This window comes from Microtus ochrogaster, chromosome 2 (genome assembly GCF_000317375.1).
Source record: "Microtus ochrogaster isolate Prairie Vole_2 chromosome 2, MicOch1.0, whole genome shotgun sequence".
NCBI lineage: Eukaryota > Metazoa > Chordata > Mammalia > Rodentia > Cricetidae > Microtus > Microtus ochrogaster.
In genome coordinates, this window is record NC_022010.1 from 15,972,543 (window position 1) to 15,989,903 (window position 17,361).

The 17,361-nt window shown below is 48.5% G+C and overlaps 1 protein-coding gene across 1 annotated transcript in view; it reads right to left on the reverse strand.

The window, feature by feature from the left end:
• Nucleotides 1-14,192: 14,192 nt before the first annotated feature.
• Nucleotides 14,193-17,361, reverse strand: part of Brap (BRCA1 associated protein) — a 34,771-nt gene continuing 31,602 nt past the window's right edge. Inside the window, exon 12 of the mRNA XM_005344468.3 lies at nucleotides 14,193-16,356. Coding sequence (XP_005344525.1) covers nucleotides 15,999-16,356 — 358 coding nt within the window. The 3' untranslated portion in view covers nucleotides 14,193-15,998. The remainder of the gene's footprint in view (nucleotides 16,357-17,361) is intronic.

The window sequence follows — 17,361 nt, forward strand, 5'->3', positions numbered from 1 at the left end:
TTTGTATGTAGTCCTGACTGTCCTGGAACTAGCTCTGTAGAGCAGGCTGGCCTCGAACTCACAGAGAACCACCTTCCTCTGCCTTCCTAGTGCTGGGATTAAAGGATTGCACCACCACTGCCCAATGATTTTTCCTTTCTTATTACATGTTAATTTTATGTTTAGCAGTGTATGTGGGGTAGGGAGATGTGTGTGCCACAGAGAGTGAGTACAAGTCAAAGGGCAGCTTGTGAAAGTCCCTTTGACTCTCTGCCATGTGGGTCCTGGGGATCCAACTTGTCAGGTTTGGCAGCGAGCACCTTTACCTGCTGAGTCACCTGGCAGGCCCTTGTTTTCTTTCTTTCAAAATAGGGTCTTGCTAATTGGTCCTGACTAGCCCAATGGTTGCTATATAGTTGGGGATGGCTGCAAATTAATGGGATCGCAGCATGAATCCCTGTCTCTAGAAGCTGTTCAGTCTGTCTCTGACTTCAACTAAACCTAGAGATTCACCAGAAAGCTGAATGTGGGCTAGAGTAATGGCACAACTCTTAACAACACTAGGCTTCTAGCAGAGCATCCAAGTACGGTTCCCAGCACCCACATGGGTGGCTCACAACTGCCTGTGTTCCTAGTTCCAGGGGTCCAGTGCCTCTGACCTTCATAGGCCCACAAACTTATGCATACATACATAAATACATATGCAAAATTAAAAATAAATATAAAAAGCAACTGACTGTGTACCTATAATGCCAGCACTCGGGAGGCAGAGGCAGGTTGATCTCCATGAATTCAAGGCCAGCCTGGCCTACAGAGCAAGTTTCAGGACAGCCAAATAAATAAAAATACTTATTATTAAGTATAAATAAAAATTAAAAATACTGTACAAAATAATAAATAAACAAAAATAGGAGAAGCTCATGAATGTGAAGCTCATCGCTCTGAGTCCTATTCTACTCTAGTCAAATCATAACTGTCTTTTCCCCTGGATTTCTGAGGAGAACTTAAGGTTACAGAACGGGGGGGGGCAGGGGGGGCGGGGGCATGTTTTTCCCACCCGGGTCAGCCTACTGGATCTGGAGGTGTTCAGTTTCAGATCTGGAACCTTCTCAAACACATACATGTAGAGGCAGTCTCACCAAGTCCATCCCTGCAATATCAGAAAAGGCAGGGTCGTGTCCCCACCCCAGTGTGGGGACAGTGTGCAGGAGGTGCCAAGAGGCAGCTGTGTAAGGTCAGCGGAGGTGGTGGCGCCAAGCAGTGATTAGGGTGCAATGAGAAGTTATTTGTCCCTATTTTTTATTTTGGTTGTTGTTTTTCTTTTAATTTGTTTTTGATTTTTGAGACAGGATTTCTCTGCGTAACAGTCCTGGCCATCCTGGAACTTGCTTTGTAGACCAGGCTGGCCTCAAACTTAGAGGTCCACCTGCCTCTGCCTCCTGAGTGCTGGGATAAAGACTACACCACCACACCCAGTGTTTAATTTGTTCTTTGTCATGGTAATTCTAAATTTAACTCCTAAATACTATCATCCCTGTCCCAAGTTGACAGTGGACGTGCAGTGTAACCCATCCGTGTGCTTGTTCACAGGGCTCGCACATGCCCGTTAGCAGGTGAGGCAGAAACCAACTACCCAAACAAACAAACAAAACACACATATACCTGTCTGAGTGGGGTTCAGAATGGGGTGGACACCACAAGTCACGTGTTCCGGAAGTTCATTTAAATGCCATGCCCCGAAGGAGAGGCTCACAGGGACACAGAGGCTGTGTTTGATCCTAGGTTCTGAGAGGATGGGAAGTGCTGGCTTCCACTTACGAGAGGATGTTCTGAAAGTAGAGGGCAGTGGTTCACGATGAAGTATACTAAATGCCACAAAATAGTCACTCTAATGTGGTGAGCATGTGGCTGAGGGTGTGGCTCATTTGGTAAAGCCCTGGGGTCTACCTAAAGTACCACATCAATCAGGCTTGGTAGTGAGTGTTCAAAGGCATCCTGGGCTACATACAGAGTTTGAGGCCAGCCTGAGCTACAAGAGGTTAAAATGCAACCAACAAGGTGGTGAATGCCTGTGATCCCAACACTCAGAGACTGAGGCAGGAGGAATGCCTAGAATTCAAAGCCATTTGGCTACACAGCAAGACTCTATCTGTAAAATAAAATAAAATGATTATTTATATTCTCTGTGCATTTGACTTTAATTTTGAAAACAAGACCCTTCTGTTTAATGGCTTGACTTTCACTATGGAATAGTCAACCTTTCTGCTAAGACTGGGTGATAAAAAGAGGCACAATGTTACAAAATTTCCAGGGCAGAGAGAGCACAACAGGGCTCTGAGTCAGAAATGAATCCCCATTCATCTTCTCCCTCGACTTCTGGTAAACATACACTCGGAATGAAGCCGGGGTTTAACCGAGAGTTAAATTTAGCAGGCTTTCCTCTGAAGCTGTTTCCCTGCCCGTCGCAGCTCCTCGCCCCCAGCTCCTGGAGCCTCCATGTGTTGCCAGTCTCCGCTTTTCCTGCCTCCTTCATTCAGGCATTTCCCTGCTCCCACGCGGAAGTCGCTTGCGCTCAGCCCCAGCCCTAGCAGTGACTAAGCCTGGAACGGAGCCTTTCTCTCTGCCAGAGCTCCATGTGGGTCCTGGACATCAGGGAGGGTGGCTGGGAGGCTCATGAAAATGGCTGTAGTAGCCCCAGGTGTTCACACTGACCAGCAATCCATGAGGACTCCTGTGGCGAGCACTCAGGCAACATGCCTGTGGTCTCAACATCCTTGGCAGGACAATCACATGGACCCAGGATTTGGAGACCAGTTCTGGGCAAGAGAAACAGAGCCTAGCGGTGGTGGTGGACACCTTTAATCTCAGGATTCCAGATCTTTGTGAGTTCTGAGTTTCAGGACAGCCAGAGCTACATGGTGAGGACCCTGTCTCAAATACAACGAAACAACCACAAACAGCACTAGCAGGCAGAGGGTTTAGATAAAGGTAAAGATGCTTGTCAGCAAGTCTGATACTTGGCATTGATCCCCAGAACCATAGTGGGAGAACTAAAAAGCCGTTCTCTGACTTCTGCAGCACACAGTGGGATTTGCACACACACCGAATAAATGCAACTAAAAACAAACACTGGGTTGGGGTGGCAAAGGTCCCCAGATTTTGCAGGTGGAGACAGCAGGTTCAAGGTCATTCTCAACTATTTATTAGATCCTCTCTGGCTCCAACATAGGGACGGTGGAGGTGGCTCTGGGGTTACGAGCACACTTACTGCTCCTTGGAGCAAAGTGACCTGAGTTCCACCGTAGCATCCTAGCATCTGCAGCAGGCGGCTCCCACCCAGTCAGTCCAGTTCCAGGGATCTGCCGGCCCCTTCTGCACTCACAGATGAATGGACCCCGACGCGGACTCATGAATAAAAATAAAATACCTCTTGTAAAGAGCCACACCAAAGCAAGTAAAGAGACCCCCATTCTGGTGCTCCCATTAACCCAAAGGATTCCGTCAGCAGGTCACACGTGCTCAGCAGACGCCTCTGGCACCGTGGTCACAACAGCTACCAGAGGAATGGGTCAGAGAGAAATGTGACACATGCGCACGCGCACAATGAAATTTGCCATAGAAAACAAAACTGTCCCAGAAAGACAAATACTGCGCTTTTCTAGAATCTTATATAGATACATAAAATAATGTGTGCTTCTATGACCTGGAAATTGAAGTGACAGTGTCTAGGGGACAAAGTGTGATAGTGATGGTGGCGAATTTAGGAAGAGGGTTAGAGAACACACTCAAAGTGAGTTATGTAGTAACTAGTGTGGAGATTTCTTATGTAACCCGGTTCCAGATACACTAGTGGAAATGGAAGGTGTGTGTGTGTGTGTGTGTGTGTGTGTGTGTGTGTGTGGACTTGTGGACTGCTCCCCTTAAACAATGACAAAAATAGCTCTAGGCTTCCATTCTGAGCAATGTGGCAGTCACTGGGCAGGACTTTGTCTTTCATGAAACTTTGTGTCCAGGGATTAGAACATGCTGATTACTCTCGACAGATATGGTTTACCAGCTGCATATAATCCCCCCCCCTTTTTTTTTTTGCGAGACAGGGTTTCTCTGCGGCTTTGGAGCCTGTCCTGGAATTAGCTCTGTAGACCAGGCTGGTCCCAAACTCACAGAGGGATCCGCCTGCCTCTGCCTCCTGAGTGCTGGGATTAAAGGCGTGCGCCACCACCGCCCCGCTTATAATCCCTTTGTTATACTGATATTTTATTGATGTTTTAATAAATAAAGCTTGCCTGAAGATCAGAGGCCAAAACTAAGCCATTATAGGCCAGGCAGTGGTGGCACACACTTTAATCCCAAGATTTGAGAGACAGAGGCAGAAGGATCTCTGTGAGTTCAAAGCTACCCTGGCTACACAAGATCAACGCAGAAACAGATCCAAGTGGTGGTGGCTCACACTTTTAATTCTAGTCCTAGGGAGACACATGCCTTTATTCCCGGCACTAGAGGTGAATATAAGATGGGAGGAGACAGAAGCTCAAGGCTCAGTCTGCAGGTGACCCACTGGGCAAGTGGCTTCACCTTTCTGTGCCTCAGTTTCCTTGTCTATGGATATGACAGTAGTACCTGCCCGGTAGAGTTGGCCAGGATGCTATCTGGCACTGGACATGATGTATTCATAGAGCTTAGGGCCAGGCAGAAAGGTGGAACCAAGTGACAATTGGAAAGTAGCTCCTGTACTGGGAAACTGGTATTGCCACATCAATAAAGTTTAAACAAACAAAAAAGGGGCATTAAATAAAAAGCACTTTGTCTTAGGGCTTCTATTGCTGCAACAAAACACCACGACCAAAGTGCAAGTTGGGGAGGAAAGGGTTTACTAGGCTTACACTTCAGCATTGTTGTTCATCCCTGAAGGAAGTCAGGACAGGAACTCAAACAGGGCAGGAACCTGAGGGCAGGAGCTGATGCAGAGGACATGGAGGGCTGCTGCTGTTTCTGTGGCCATGAGAAGCAAACCACAGAGCTTCACAAACCACATAGGAGTTTATTAGGAAAAGGCAGGGATAAGGGGAAGGTCAACCAGCAGTCACTGAGGCTCCTCACTTCTGCCCCGGGGCCAGGAGTTGGTCAGGGCCACCTCCTGAGAGCTCAGGCAGTCCTCTTCAGTGGGCACAGATCTGTAGAGGTGGGACAGTTCACCAACTGATCTGCTCCGGGGACTGTGCGCTGAGTCTCCCTGGGGAGCAGCGACGGAGGAGGAACTGGGTGTGCATCTTGCTACTGTGCCGTTGGTGTGCTTCTCATTTCTGTGCCACTGTAGGCCTTGGAAATATGACAGTGACTCTGAGCGACTCTGAGCACGGGGTGGCCCAAAGCACAGCTTCAACCGTGCAGGAGGTGGTTCGGGTGGAGGCAACAGGGGAGGAGAGGAGACAGGCGGCAGGAACACGCAAGCTGTGGCAGAGGCTGTGGCCCCAGCGGGGCAGGGCTATTAAAATGCGGGAATCCTAACAGGTACTCCTTACTGCTTGCTTCACGTGGCTTGCTCAGCCTAGTTTCTTACAGTTAGTACTCAGGATTACCAGCCTGGGGATGGCCCCACCCACAATGGGCTGGGCCTCCCCCATTGATCACTAAATGAGAAAATACTTTACAACTGGATCTCAGGAGGCATTTCCTCAGCTGAGGATCCTTCCTCTGATGACTCTAGATTGTGTCAAATTGGCACACACAAAACCACACAGTACACACCTACAATCCCAGCACTCAGAGGTAGGAGTTTTTGAGTTACAGGCCTACCTGGGCTCCATGTATACATACTATACTATGTAGAGTGAGTTCATTGCTGACTTGGGCCAAGTATCAAGATCCTGCCTTGCCAACAATGGGATGGGGGTGGGCTGCACACACTGGCAGCTTTCAGGCATCTTCTCCTCCCTCAGAGCCCCAGCTCCAGCCCCTTGCCGGACCCAATAGCCTTGGCCTCAGGAACTTGGGAACAATGTAGCTATTTGTCTCTACCTCCTCCTCCTCCAGACATGGAGCCACAATCTTTCCCTGGTTTTGTGGGGGGGAGAATGAAAGGTGGGGTGTGTGTAGCCCATGTCAATAGAGATGTCCTGTAAGACAGCCCTGTGCCATGGAAGGCCTAGGCTAGAGGGAGGAGCCAGGCGCTGACAGCGTCGAACTGGTGTTCAATCACAGTGGGAGCAGGCATGGTAGTGTACAACTATAATCCTAGCACTTGGGAAGCCAACAGGACAATCAGGAGTTTAAAGGCAGTCTGGGTTATAATGCAAGACCCTGTCTGGAAGCAGAGGGGGAAAAAGTCAGAGTGGGGAGTGGAGGGCACGACCCAGTACAACCAGAGTGATGGCAGCAGGCCTGTCTTTCAGCAGTCTGCAAGAGGCTGGTGACAGCCCAGGAGACAATGGACTGCAGGACTCATGAGGAGGTTGGCGCTTTTGTCCACGAATGATGGTGAAGGGGCAGCAAGATGGCTTAGTGGGTTAAAGGTGCTTGCTGCCAAGCCTGATGACATGAGTTCGATTCCCAGGACTCATGGTTGGAAAAAGAATCAATTCTGCAAGTTGTCTTCTGGCCTCTACATGTCATCCATGGCCTGTATGTGCATGTGCATGCGTGCACACACAAACAAATGAAATGACAGCAAAGGACAAGACCTTCAGTGTCTCTTTCTTTCTTTCTCTTTCTTTCCTTTCCTCTCTTCTTCCCTTCTTTTTTTCCTTCTTTCCTTTCTCCTTCTTTTTTCTGGAGACAGGGTTTCTGTGTAACATCCCTGGCTGTTCTCGAACTCACGCTGTAGACCAGGCTGGCCTTGAACTCACAGAGATCCACCTGCCTCTGCCTCCCGAATGCTGGGATTAAAGGTGTGCGCCACCACCGCCCAGCTAAAAATTATTTATTTATTTATTTATTTATTTATTTATTTATTTATTCTTGGGGAAAAAAATGAGCTAAAACTTTTAAGTTTAAAAAAAATAGGTGGCCGGGCGATGGTGGCGCCACCTTTAATCCCAGCACTCGGGAGGCAGAGGCAGGCGGATCTCTGTGAGTTCGAGACCAGCCTGGTCTACAGAGCTAGTTCCAGGACAGGCTCCAAAGCCACAGAGAAACCCTGTCTCGAAAAAAACCAAAAAGCAAAAAAACCAAAAAAACAAAAAAATAAAAAAAATAGGTGTTTGTTGCCAGTGGTGGCGCACACCTTAGCCCCAGTGCCATTTTTGGCCATGCCATAGGAGCAGCAAGGTGCAATTGAAGTTCCAGGTGTCAGCCCCCCAGAAGGGAATCCTCTGATGGGCCAATCTTGTTTAGGTAAGGCAACGGGACTGCAGGCCCCAGAACGTCTTTTGCTTCTGCTGTGCCTTTACATGTTTGCTGCAGTTCTCTTTCTCTGGTGTCTAGCATGGTGTGAGTGGACATGGGAGATCTCCACTGCCTGTAATATAATGTGTTTTATCTCTTGGAAACATCCCATTCTACTGGGCATTTTTACCTGTGGATTGTCAAGAAGATGACCCTTCCCTAAGCTGTACTAATTTGATAATAATAATGAATGCCTATACAGAGTTTTAATGAATAAACACAACAATATGTTTCGCAGACAGGGCCTGTGAGTCTTGCCTAAAGAAATGCATGGATTGTAGCTCAAGTTAATGACTAACAACTGAGCCCCAGGTAGGGCTGTGGTGGCGCCTGCCTCTTATCCCAGCACTTGGGAGGCAGAGGCAGGCAGATTTCTTTGAGTTCAAGGCCAGCCTGGCCTACAGAGCTAGTTCCAGAGTAGTCAGGGCCCACAGAGAAACCCCGTCTTGAAAACAAACAAATAAACAAACAAACAAACAAACAGGAGTTTGTGTGTGGGCATGTTCACACGCAGGCAGGTGCCCATAGAGGCCAGAAGGGAATGTTGGCTCCCCAGGAACTGGAGGTAAGGGCAGTTGTAAGCCACTGGATATAAGTGCTGGGAACCAAACCCAGTTCTCTGCGCACACAGCAAACATTCCTAACCCCTGAGCCTTGTCTCCAGCCACACAGAAACATGATAAAAAGATGGAAATGGCTTCCTGACGTCCATCGCTGGGAACAGGTGGGGAGGTGAAAAGGAAGGCAGTCTGTCTATAAGGGCTGCCAAGATCCCAAGAGCTTTTCCATTTCCTACCTGGACTCTCAAAGTCCAAAGAGCAAAGGACACCAGAGTCTGATTCCTGGGATCAAACACAGCAGTAGAGAACCCACTCTGGTGAGTTGCCTCTGATTGCTATACACAGGCTCTGGCATGAACATATATTGGCCCACACAATAAATACAAATATAGATATACATATATACATACACATAGATGCGCATATATTTATTCTTTTGAGACACGATTTCTCTGTGTAACAGCCCTGGCTGTCCTAGAACTTGCTCTATAGACCAGGCTGGCCTCAAACTAAAGGAGATCTGTCTGCCTTTACCTCCTGAGTGTTGAAATTAAAGGCATGTGCCACCACAGCCCAGCATTGTTGTTGAGACAGTGTCTCTCTAAGTAGCCTTGGCTGTCCTGGAATGTTGGGGGCTGCAGATCCCCGGCCCCTTGACTTTCTCTGCCTGCCTCAGACCCTTTGCCTGCTGAAATGAACTGAGCAAAACAACTTGTTTACCTGTGCCTGCAGCTGCTCTGAGCAAGAGGCCCTCATGAGTTCCTGTTGGCAGGGGAGTGAATTCTAGTGGGTTTTACAGCTGGAAATCCCAAGAGCTGGGACATGGTTATCAGTTAAGGGTCCCTATATAAGCTTCCCTGGTGCACAATAAAGTTGGCATTCTTGTATTAAGGATGACCCATGTCCCCTTGTCTCTGTATGTGTGTGTGTTGAAATCTCCAGCCTGGTTCTCGGCTCCCGGACCGAACCGTACAGCACAGAGCGCATGTGGCATTTTACACTGGCGCTCACTGTGTAGACCATGCTGGCTTCACACTCACAAAGATCCACCTTCTTCTGCCTCTGCCATTCTGGGATTAAAGCCATGTGCCATTACGCCAGGGCCCTAAACTATTAAAAGTCCATAGAAGAGAAAGAAGGCATTCCTGAGGGGTGCTGTCAAACTGTAAGTGATTGACAGGCACATTTGGATGAACTCATGAGGGAGGTGTGGTGTATCTCTTTGTTCTTTACCAGCTGGTAATCTTGCAGACAGCTGGGGACAGCCTGCCTCCACCCAGGCCAGAGCTCTTCCTCAGCTGCTTTTCTGACCAGTACTCAGTCCCTGTTTTCCCTGGCTGCTGAGGAGCAGGAAGGCGCCCAGCCCCAACAGCCTAGAAGCCTTCGAGCATCTGCACAGCCACCCAATGGCTTGAGTCCAGATTTAGGATTCCTGGGAGGTTGATCATTGCCTGGTCATTTCCCAGCCTGGTGATAGGAGCCCAGGCTGGCCAAGTCCCTTCCTGTTTCCCCAGTGTTTGTAATGGGGTGGTGGTGCTGACCTGACGGGGCTGTCCAGGGGCAGTTCAGCACCCAAAGAGGTCAGGAGTAGCTTCCAATCGAGACTTCGGGCAAACACAAGGTCGGAAGGCAGGATTGATTTGGTTTGTCTGCTGGATTGTCTAACAAGGTGACCAGTGCTGGAAGACCGGCTGGCCTAGGAATGTTCTAGACTTTTCTGTGTCACACACACTACTGGGAGTCCATTGTAGGTCCCTTAGCATCAACCATGTCCCTTCCTTGAACATTATCAGAGAGGACATTGTTTTCTAGAAGTCACACAAAGGTGATGGGAAGGGGGAACTTGGTGTCTGTTCTTTCTTTTTTTAATTGATTTTATTGAGCTATACATTTTTCCCTGCTCCCCTTCCTGCTTCTCCCCTCCCCTTCAACCTTCTCCCATGGTCCCCAATTTATTCAGGAGATCTTATCTTTTTCTGCTTCCCATCTAGATCCATGTATGTCTCTTAGGGTCCTCATTGTTGTCTAGGTTCTTTGTCTGCTCTTTAATAGTAGTAATAAAACAATAGGGACTGTGAGATGGCTCACTGGGAAAGGGGCTTGCTACCAAGTCTGACCACCTGAGTTGGATGCCTGTGCCCCACATGATGAAAGGAGGGAACCAATTCAAGGTTGCTCTCTGACCTTCACAAAGGATCTATGGCACCACATGGACACATACATGCACACACACACACACACACACACACGTATGCACACACATTTATGGCAGACTTATGGAGGTTAGACAACAATCTGCAGAAATCACTTCTCTCTCTTTCCATCATGAGGGCTCAAGAATTGAACTCAGGTTGCTAGACTTGGCAGCAGGTACCCTATTCTGCTAAGCCATCTTACTTGCCCTAGGTTTCTTTTTTCATCTTTTGTTTGTTTTTGTTTGTTTGTTTTTCTGTGTTAATCCTGGAGCTCACTCTGTAGACCAGACTGACCATGAACTCAGAGAGCTCCACCTGCCTCTGCCTCCCAAGTTCTGGGAATAAAGGCGTCACCAAGCAGATTTTTTTTTTTTTTTTGCTTTATGTGCATTTGGTGTTCTGCCTGCATGTATCTGTGTGAACGTGTTATATTCCTTGCAAATGGAGTTACAGACAGTTGTGAGCTGCCATGTAGGTGCTGGGAATTGAACCCGGTCCTTGGGAAGAGTAGCCAGTGTTCTTAACCAGTGAGCCATCTCTCCTGCCTCTCTCTTTTTATTTTTTTCTTTTTCCTCTCTCTCTCTCTCTCTCTCTCTCTCTCTCTCTCTCTCTCTCTCTCTCTCTTTCACCTTTTGAAATTGTTTTTGAAAGCCACAGAACTGGGATTTACATAAAAAGCCAGATGCGGTGGTTACATCTGTAGCCCCAGCCTCCTGTAGGAAGGGAGGCACAGACAGTAAACACACCTAGATATTCTGCAGGCTAGCTAGTCCTGAGCACACAGCTCAGCAGCAGAAAGACACACTACCTCAGAACTGACTCTTGCCAAGTTGCCCTCCTCACGTCACATAGCACTGTGGCCTGCGTCTACTTGTTCTCTCTCATATGCACACATCGATGTTTGGAACATTTTTTAAAATCCTAGACCATTCTACTTTATAACTCTAAGAGGCAGATATCAACAGAGGGGTGGGTAGCTGGAGGGAAGCAGCCAGCTTCCAGAGGAAGAAAAAGAACAAACGTTAGCATTTCTGCAGCCACACAGGACCAGGATTCCTGCCAAAGAGAAAGGGCTAGGAGCAGGCATGGTCTGGTGTGGACACTCTGGAGAGGTTCTAGGCTTCAGTGTGGAGCCTCCACTTCTGCCGCAGCCCCCAGTCCAGGCAGGTTCCCACTTAATTGGAGAGCAATGTGTTGGAGGAGGGGAAGACCGAGGCCTTTCGGCCTCCCTGTAGAGTCCTGTGTCCTGCACTTGGCCCTGGGCTCCAAGCCAGTTAGTGTTGATTCTTAGCGGCCTGGGAAAGAAACTGTTTTCTGGAGGCCTGCGCTTAGAAGAGGATTTTAGATTTTTTTTTTTCTTTTTTCTCCCCCACTAAGAACAGGTGGGGTGGGGAGGTGGAGGAGTGTGGTGTGGTGTTGCAGGAGGCTGGGAGACTGTTTCAGGCAGGGTGCTTCTGCCTGAGTGGAAAGGTATCAGAAAATGAGTGGGCCGAGCTTGTGTGTCTTGCCACAGCTGACTCTAAGGGACACTTCCGGTGGCTCCAGCTGAGAGGCTGACCCTCTGCCCAAAGGAGGTCAATCAGTTTGGCTGCTCTCCATTGGAGAATTTCTTTCTTTCTTTCTTTTCTTTTCTTTTCTTTTTAAAGATTTATTTATACAGTATCCTGCCTGTAGGCCAGAAGCAGGGCACCAGATCCCATTATAGGTGGTTTTGAGCCACCACGTGGTTGCTGGGAATTGAACTCATGACCTCTGGAAGAGCAGCCAGTGCCTTAACTTCTGAGTCATCATTAACAGAGGTAACACAGGCCAGTTTTTCAGGTGATGAGGAAGCCTTGTTCTATAGATCTAACCAGTATTATCTGATGGACCAGGGGTGGTGAACACCTTTAATCCCAGCACTCAGGAGGCAGGGGCAGGCAGATCTCTGAGTTTGAGGCTAGCCTGCTCTACAGAGTGAGTTCCAGGACAGCCAGGGCTACATATACCTGGGTGGTACAGGGAGACTGATAGACCAAGGCACTGGTGCTTCAGTACGGGATCCCTGCTGCTGGAGGGTGTCTCTGCCTCCTGAGAGGGCTGGGATTAAAGGTATGCACTACCACTGCCTGGCCCGACCTTTTATATTTTAAAAAAAGATTTCCTGCACGGTCGTGGCATATTCTGGGTTTCCAGGCTTTGTATGGAGGATATAGAAGGTGAACTCACTCTTTTCCAGGCAGCATTGAGTCGGATCTGAAGGAGTCTCAGGTTGGGGCTCTAGAATAATACCTGGACAGAAGCAAAGCTGCTTAGTTCGTGCAATAGCTTGGTAGCTGGCCTGGAGTAACAAATGCTATCTGCAGAGAGCAGCTTGGTGCCAAGGACCAATGTCACATTTTCCTAGGTAATTCCAGTGAGGAATTTTTGACCTTGGCCGTTCAGCATTAGGCCCCAAAGACTGTAGTCATCTTGTGTGAAATGAGATTGTCTGGCTCTTCAATGCAGGAGGAATGCACAAGCCTGAGAAGCCACAATGCAGGAGGAATGCACAAGCCTGAGAAGCCACTGCAGAATTCCACTGATCCACCCCAGCCCAAGCTGGTGATTCTCAGAGTTGGTCAGCAATGTAGCTCTCAGGAATAAAGCCTGAGGTCTGTTAGAGTCATGTTCTGAGACTCGAGGGAGTATCATTACAAAATGAAGGCCAGGTACATGCACTTAATATTAGCACAGAGGGGCATAGTGGAGCAGAGGCAGGTGGATCTCATAGTGAATTCCAGGAAAGCAAGAGCTATGTAGAGAGAACCTGTCTCAAAAAACTAAACTAACAAGACATATCTGCAACTGCGGCTCTCGGGAGGCTGAGGCAGGAGGATTGCCATGAGCTCAAGGCCAGCCTTTTCTATAGTGAAACTCAGTATCAAAAAGGGGTGGCAGCAGTTGGGGTGATGATTCAGTGGGTATCTGCTGTACAAGCACGATGACCCAAGTCTGAATTCCCAGCGCTTTTGGGGACAGAGACAGGAGGATCACTGGGGCTTGCTGCTTGCTTGCCCAACTCCAGGTTCAATGAGAGATGCTATTTCAAGAGGACATGGCAGTGACAGAGCAGGACACCCGGCAGCCTTCTCTGGCTTCTGCAAACATAAACACACAGAGGATCTAGCATGACTAAGACAGTGCTTGTCAGCATACAGGGACCACAACCTCTCTTCAGGAGTGCAAACTGTCCTTGTAAAAGCCTTAAGGGGAAAGGTAAAATTCACAGCACAGAAGGGAAAGAAGACAGGGCTCTGACACTGGGGAAACTCAGGGTTCCTGAAGGGGAAGGTTTTTTTCCTTATTATTGTTTTTTTTTTATTTTTTTATTTTTTATTTATTTTTTTATTTTTCGAGACAGGGTTTCTCTGTGGCTTTGGAGCCTGTCCTGGAACTAGCTCTGTAGACCAGGCTGGTCTCGAACTCACAGAGATCCGCCTGCCTCTGCCTCCCGAGTGCTGGGATTAAAGGCGTGCGCCACCACTGCCTGGCTATTATTGTTTTTTTGAGACAGGGTTTCTCTATGTAGCCATAGCTGTTCTGAAACTTGCTTTGTAGACCAGGCTGGCCTCGAACTCAGAGACCCTCCTGCATCTCTGTATCCCAAGTGCTGGGATTAAAGGCACGCATCACCATGTCTGGCTTTCATTATTTAAAAATGTTTTGATGGGGCTGGAGAGATGGCACAGAGATTAAGAACACTGGCTGCCCTTCCCCGGGGTCCAATTCCCAGTACTCACATGGCAGTTCACAACTGTCTGTAACTTCAGTTCCAGGGTACCTGACACCCTCAAGCAGACATACATGCAGGCTAAACACCAATGCACATAAAAATAATTCTAAAAAAAGTTTTCATTTACTGGGCACAGTGGTGCATGCCTTTAATCCTAGCACTTGGAGGCAGCGGCAAGTTGGCGAATCTTTGAGTTGGAGGCCAGCCTGTTTTTTTCTACAGAGTGAGTTCCAGGGTAGCCAGGGCTATACAGAGAAAAATGAACAAAAAAAGCAGGCCATTGACACTCTTAGATATGTGCTTCTAAGCAATATCAGAGATGCAAATTTCACACAGGGAAGAATAATCTCTGGTTATTTTAGTAAGAGTTCATCGGTCAATGGAGCGTGGGAAAGCAAAGTGCTTTACCTGTTAAGAAGAACATACCAACAGCTTCCATCCCGTACAATGTCAGACTGAAGCACAACTCTTTGACCTTTTAAAATAACATTTTATTTACACATCTGGAACATTTTTAAAAGACCTTCAAGTAGTTTGGAAACCTCTGCCTATCTGCTGCTTCCTCTGGCCACAGCCTTCCTGGGCATTTTCCCAGACCTGTGCTGCGAAGTGCGGCAGGGCTGCTTGGTGGACTGTAATGGAATAGGGAGCCAGCTTTGGAACTACTTCCAGTTCTCTTCATTAGCATGCTACCACCCACCCCAGTTTCTGCAAGGTCAGATGTGCAAGACAAGTGGGGCTGAGACCAGGGCTCTAACAGTGTAAAATGCGCTCTAGATCAAGTGGGAGCCCCGTGAGAGGCTGATCTGCTCCTGCCCTGGCTCCAGGAGCCTGTGTGGCTCAGGCCTGAGAATCTGAGTGCTGGTCTGCCCTCAGGAAGAGCCGTGGAGGTCTGAGTACACTCATTCTGCAGTTACAGGTGGGATTTGGGGAAATGCTGCAGCATGTTCCACAGAACTGGACACAAGCAATGTGATAACACGCTGATTCAGGTCAAAGGACAAGGTCTAATCAGAAAAAAAAAGAAAACAGCCCTAAAGTGTGACATTTCAAACCTCTGGCTGATGATGAAGTAGAAGATCAAACTGCACTACACACTGCTGTCCTAACTGCTCAAGCTCTTCTACAAGTCAGGTCAATCCCACAAGGTGTCCCTTCACTTCTGCTCAATTACTGTGCTACTAGTTATCTGATGTTCCGGCTCTAGAGAGAGGCACACAATCCCTCTGTTGGTCACAGTAAGTATCATACAGCTGTTTGAAAGGGACTGTGCTGTAGGCAGGTTCTGGAGCGAGAAGCAGCCTTTGCTTAAATCCTAAAAGCGAAAATGAAAATCTGCCCATGCTCTCTCTAGCTGCGACCTCAACATGAGCCCGGCCTGTAAACAGTCAGTGTACACCGACCCCAGCAATGCACACAGCTTGTCAGGACCTCTCTCCAGGCTTGCCCCTGGCTGACTCTTGCTAGATGGAGCCAGTAAGGCTTTTCATATTTGACAGGCGCATTTGTATGGAGTCATCAAAAAGAGAACTGTCACCATCTTCCCTACACTGGGTCTACTCCATCTGCCCCAGTTCCCTGTTTTTCCGGCCTTCAAGCCAGGCATGATGGCTGCTGAGGACAAGCCTGTGCCTGCTTTACATGCTAGCCCCTTCTCTGTGACGCTCAAGCAGCTCTTGAACTCCACAGGGGAAGAGAGGGATGGCAGGAGAGATGATTGCTCTGCAGTGGGCAGCAAGCTCCTCTTCTGAAGGCAGCTGGAACCTCTGGGAGGCGCTGTGCTTTAGTGCTAGGTAATGCGGCTCTAAGGTCACATCATGTAATAAACCTACCCCAGAATTCAACTGCAAGTGCTCCAACTGAATAAATACAAGGGAAGAAGACGTAAGACTGGGTCCCCAGCTGGAAGGCAGAGTGGCCACGAGGGGTCTCAGGTCTAGACTCATCACCTTGCAAAGTGCTGCCAATGCCACCCTCTTTCAGTCCCCTCGGATCACACGCCATAAATGAAGGAGCCACACTGCAGTTCATCCTCAGGCATACTTATTAGGGCCCACCCTCCCACTCAGCAAAGGTCCCAGCACACCCTGCGGTGCCCAGGAAGTCTTAGGAACAAGTCTCTGAAGGTCACTTGCCCCTCTTGCCGCGGCCCTTCCTGGACGGCAGCTTCCCACCAGCCCCAGAAGAGGGTGGGTTGGGGGCCGAGGGGATGTTGATCTGCCCTTCTTGGATCTCCTGCCGTGTCTCTGCGGGCAGGTGACTGATCTGCTGCTGTGTCTCCAGGTAGAACATGACATCACGCAGCTGCTCCTGGATCTCGGTGATCTGCAGGTCCTTCTGGTCACAGGTCTCCTTCAGCCGCCTCTCCTCTTCCTTTAGCCTGTTCTGCAGCAGCAGCTGGTTGGCGCGCAGACACTTGTTTAGCTCCTGCTCCTCCTGCAGCTCTGTGCTGAGCTTGGCCACTCTGGTGTTCAGCTGAGTGCACCTCGAGCAAAACAGAGACAGAGCTAGTTTCACCTGCTCTAAGTCCCTTTCTGCTCTGGGAGCTTAGAACCATTAGGGCAGGCCCTTCCCTGCTAAGCTCAGCAGCAGCAGCAACTCTGTCAGACATGACCACGATGAGGAACCCACCAAAGTGGCATCTTCTGAGATAAGTGCTCTAACATCATGAATTGTTAAAGGAGGGAAAGGGGTCAAGAGTGGGGGTGCTCCTTTTTCAAGGCTCACTTCTAAGTGAAGAATTACAAATCAAGACACTAGGGCTGGAGAGATGGCTCAGGTTAAAAGCACTGGCTGCTCTTCCAGAGTTCCTGAATTCAATTCCCAGCAACCACATGGTGGCTCACAGCCATCTGTAATGAGATCTAGTATCCTCTCCTGGCAAGTATATGTATAACAAGTAAATAATTTAAAAAATATCCCATTCAAGACACTATAGCAGGTATATGTATCAAAATGACAAAGTAGTCAGGTAGGGTGGCTCCAGCCTGTAATCCTAGAACTCAGGAAGCTGAGGTAGGAGCAATGTTTGAATTCAGGGCTATATTGACTGAATGGTTTAAGAGCACTGGCTGCTCTTCCAGAGGACCTGGGTTCAATTCTCAGCATGCACATAGCAGCTTACAACTGTCTGTAACCCAACTCCAGGGGATCTGACACTCTTGCACAGAATACATGCAGACAAAACACCAATAAATATAAAATAAAAATAAATTAAAAAAATAATTCAGGGCTACAGCACAAGAGTCTATCCCAAAAGACCAAACCAAAGTTTGGGGTTGTGGCACCCATCTTTAAAACAGCACACAGGAGGCAGTGGCAGGTAGATCTCTGTGATTCCAGGCCAGCTGGTCTACATAGTAAGTTCGGAGCAGTCTACATAGTGAGAGCCTGTCTCAAAACAAAACAAAACAGGGGCTGGAGAGATGGCTCAGTGGTTAAGAGCATTGCCTGCTCTTCCAAAGGTCCTGAGTTCAATTCCCAGCAACCA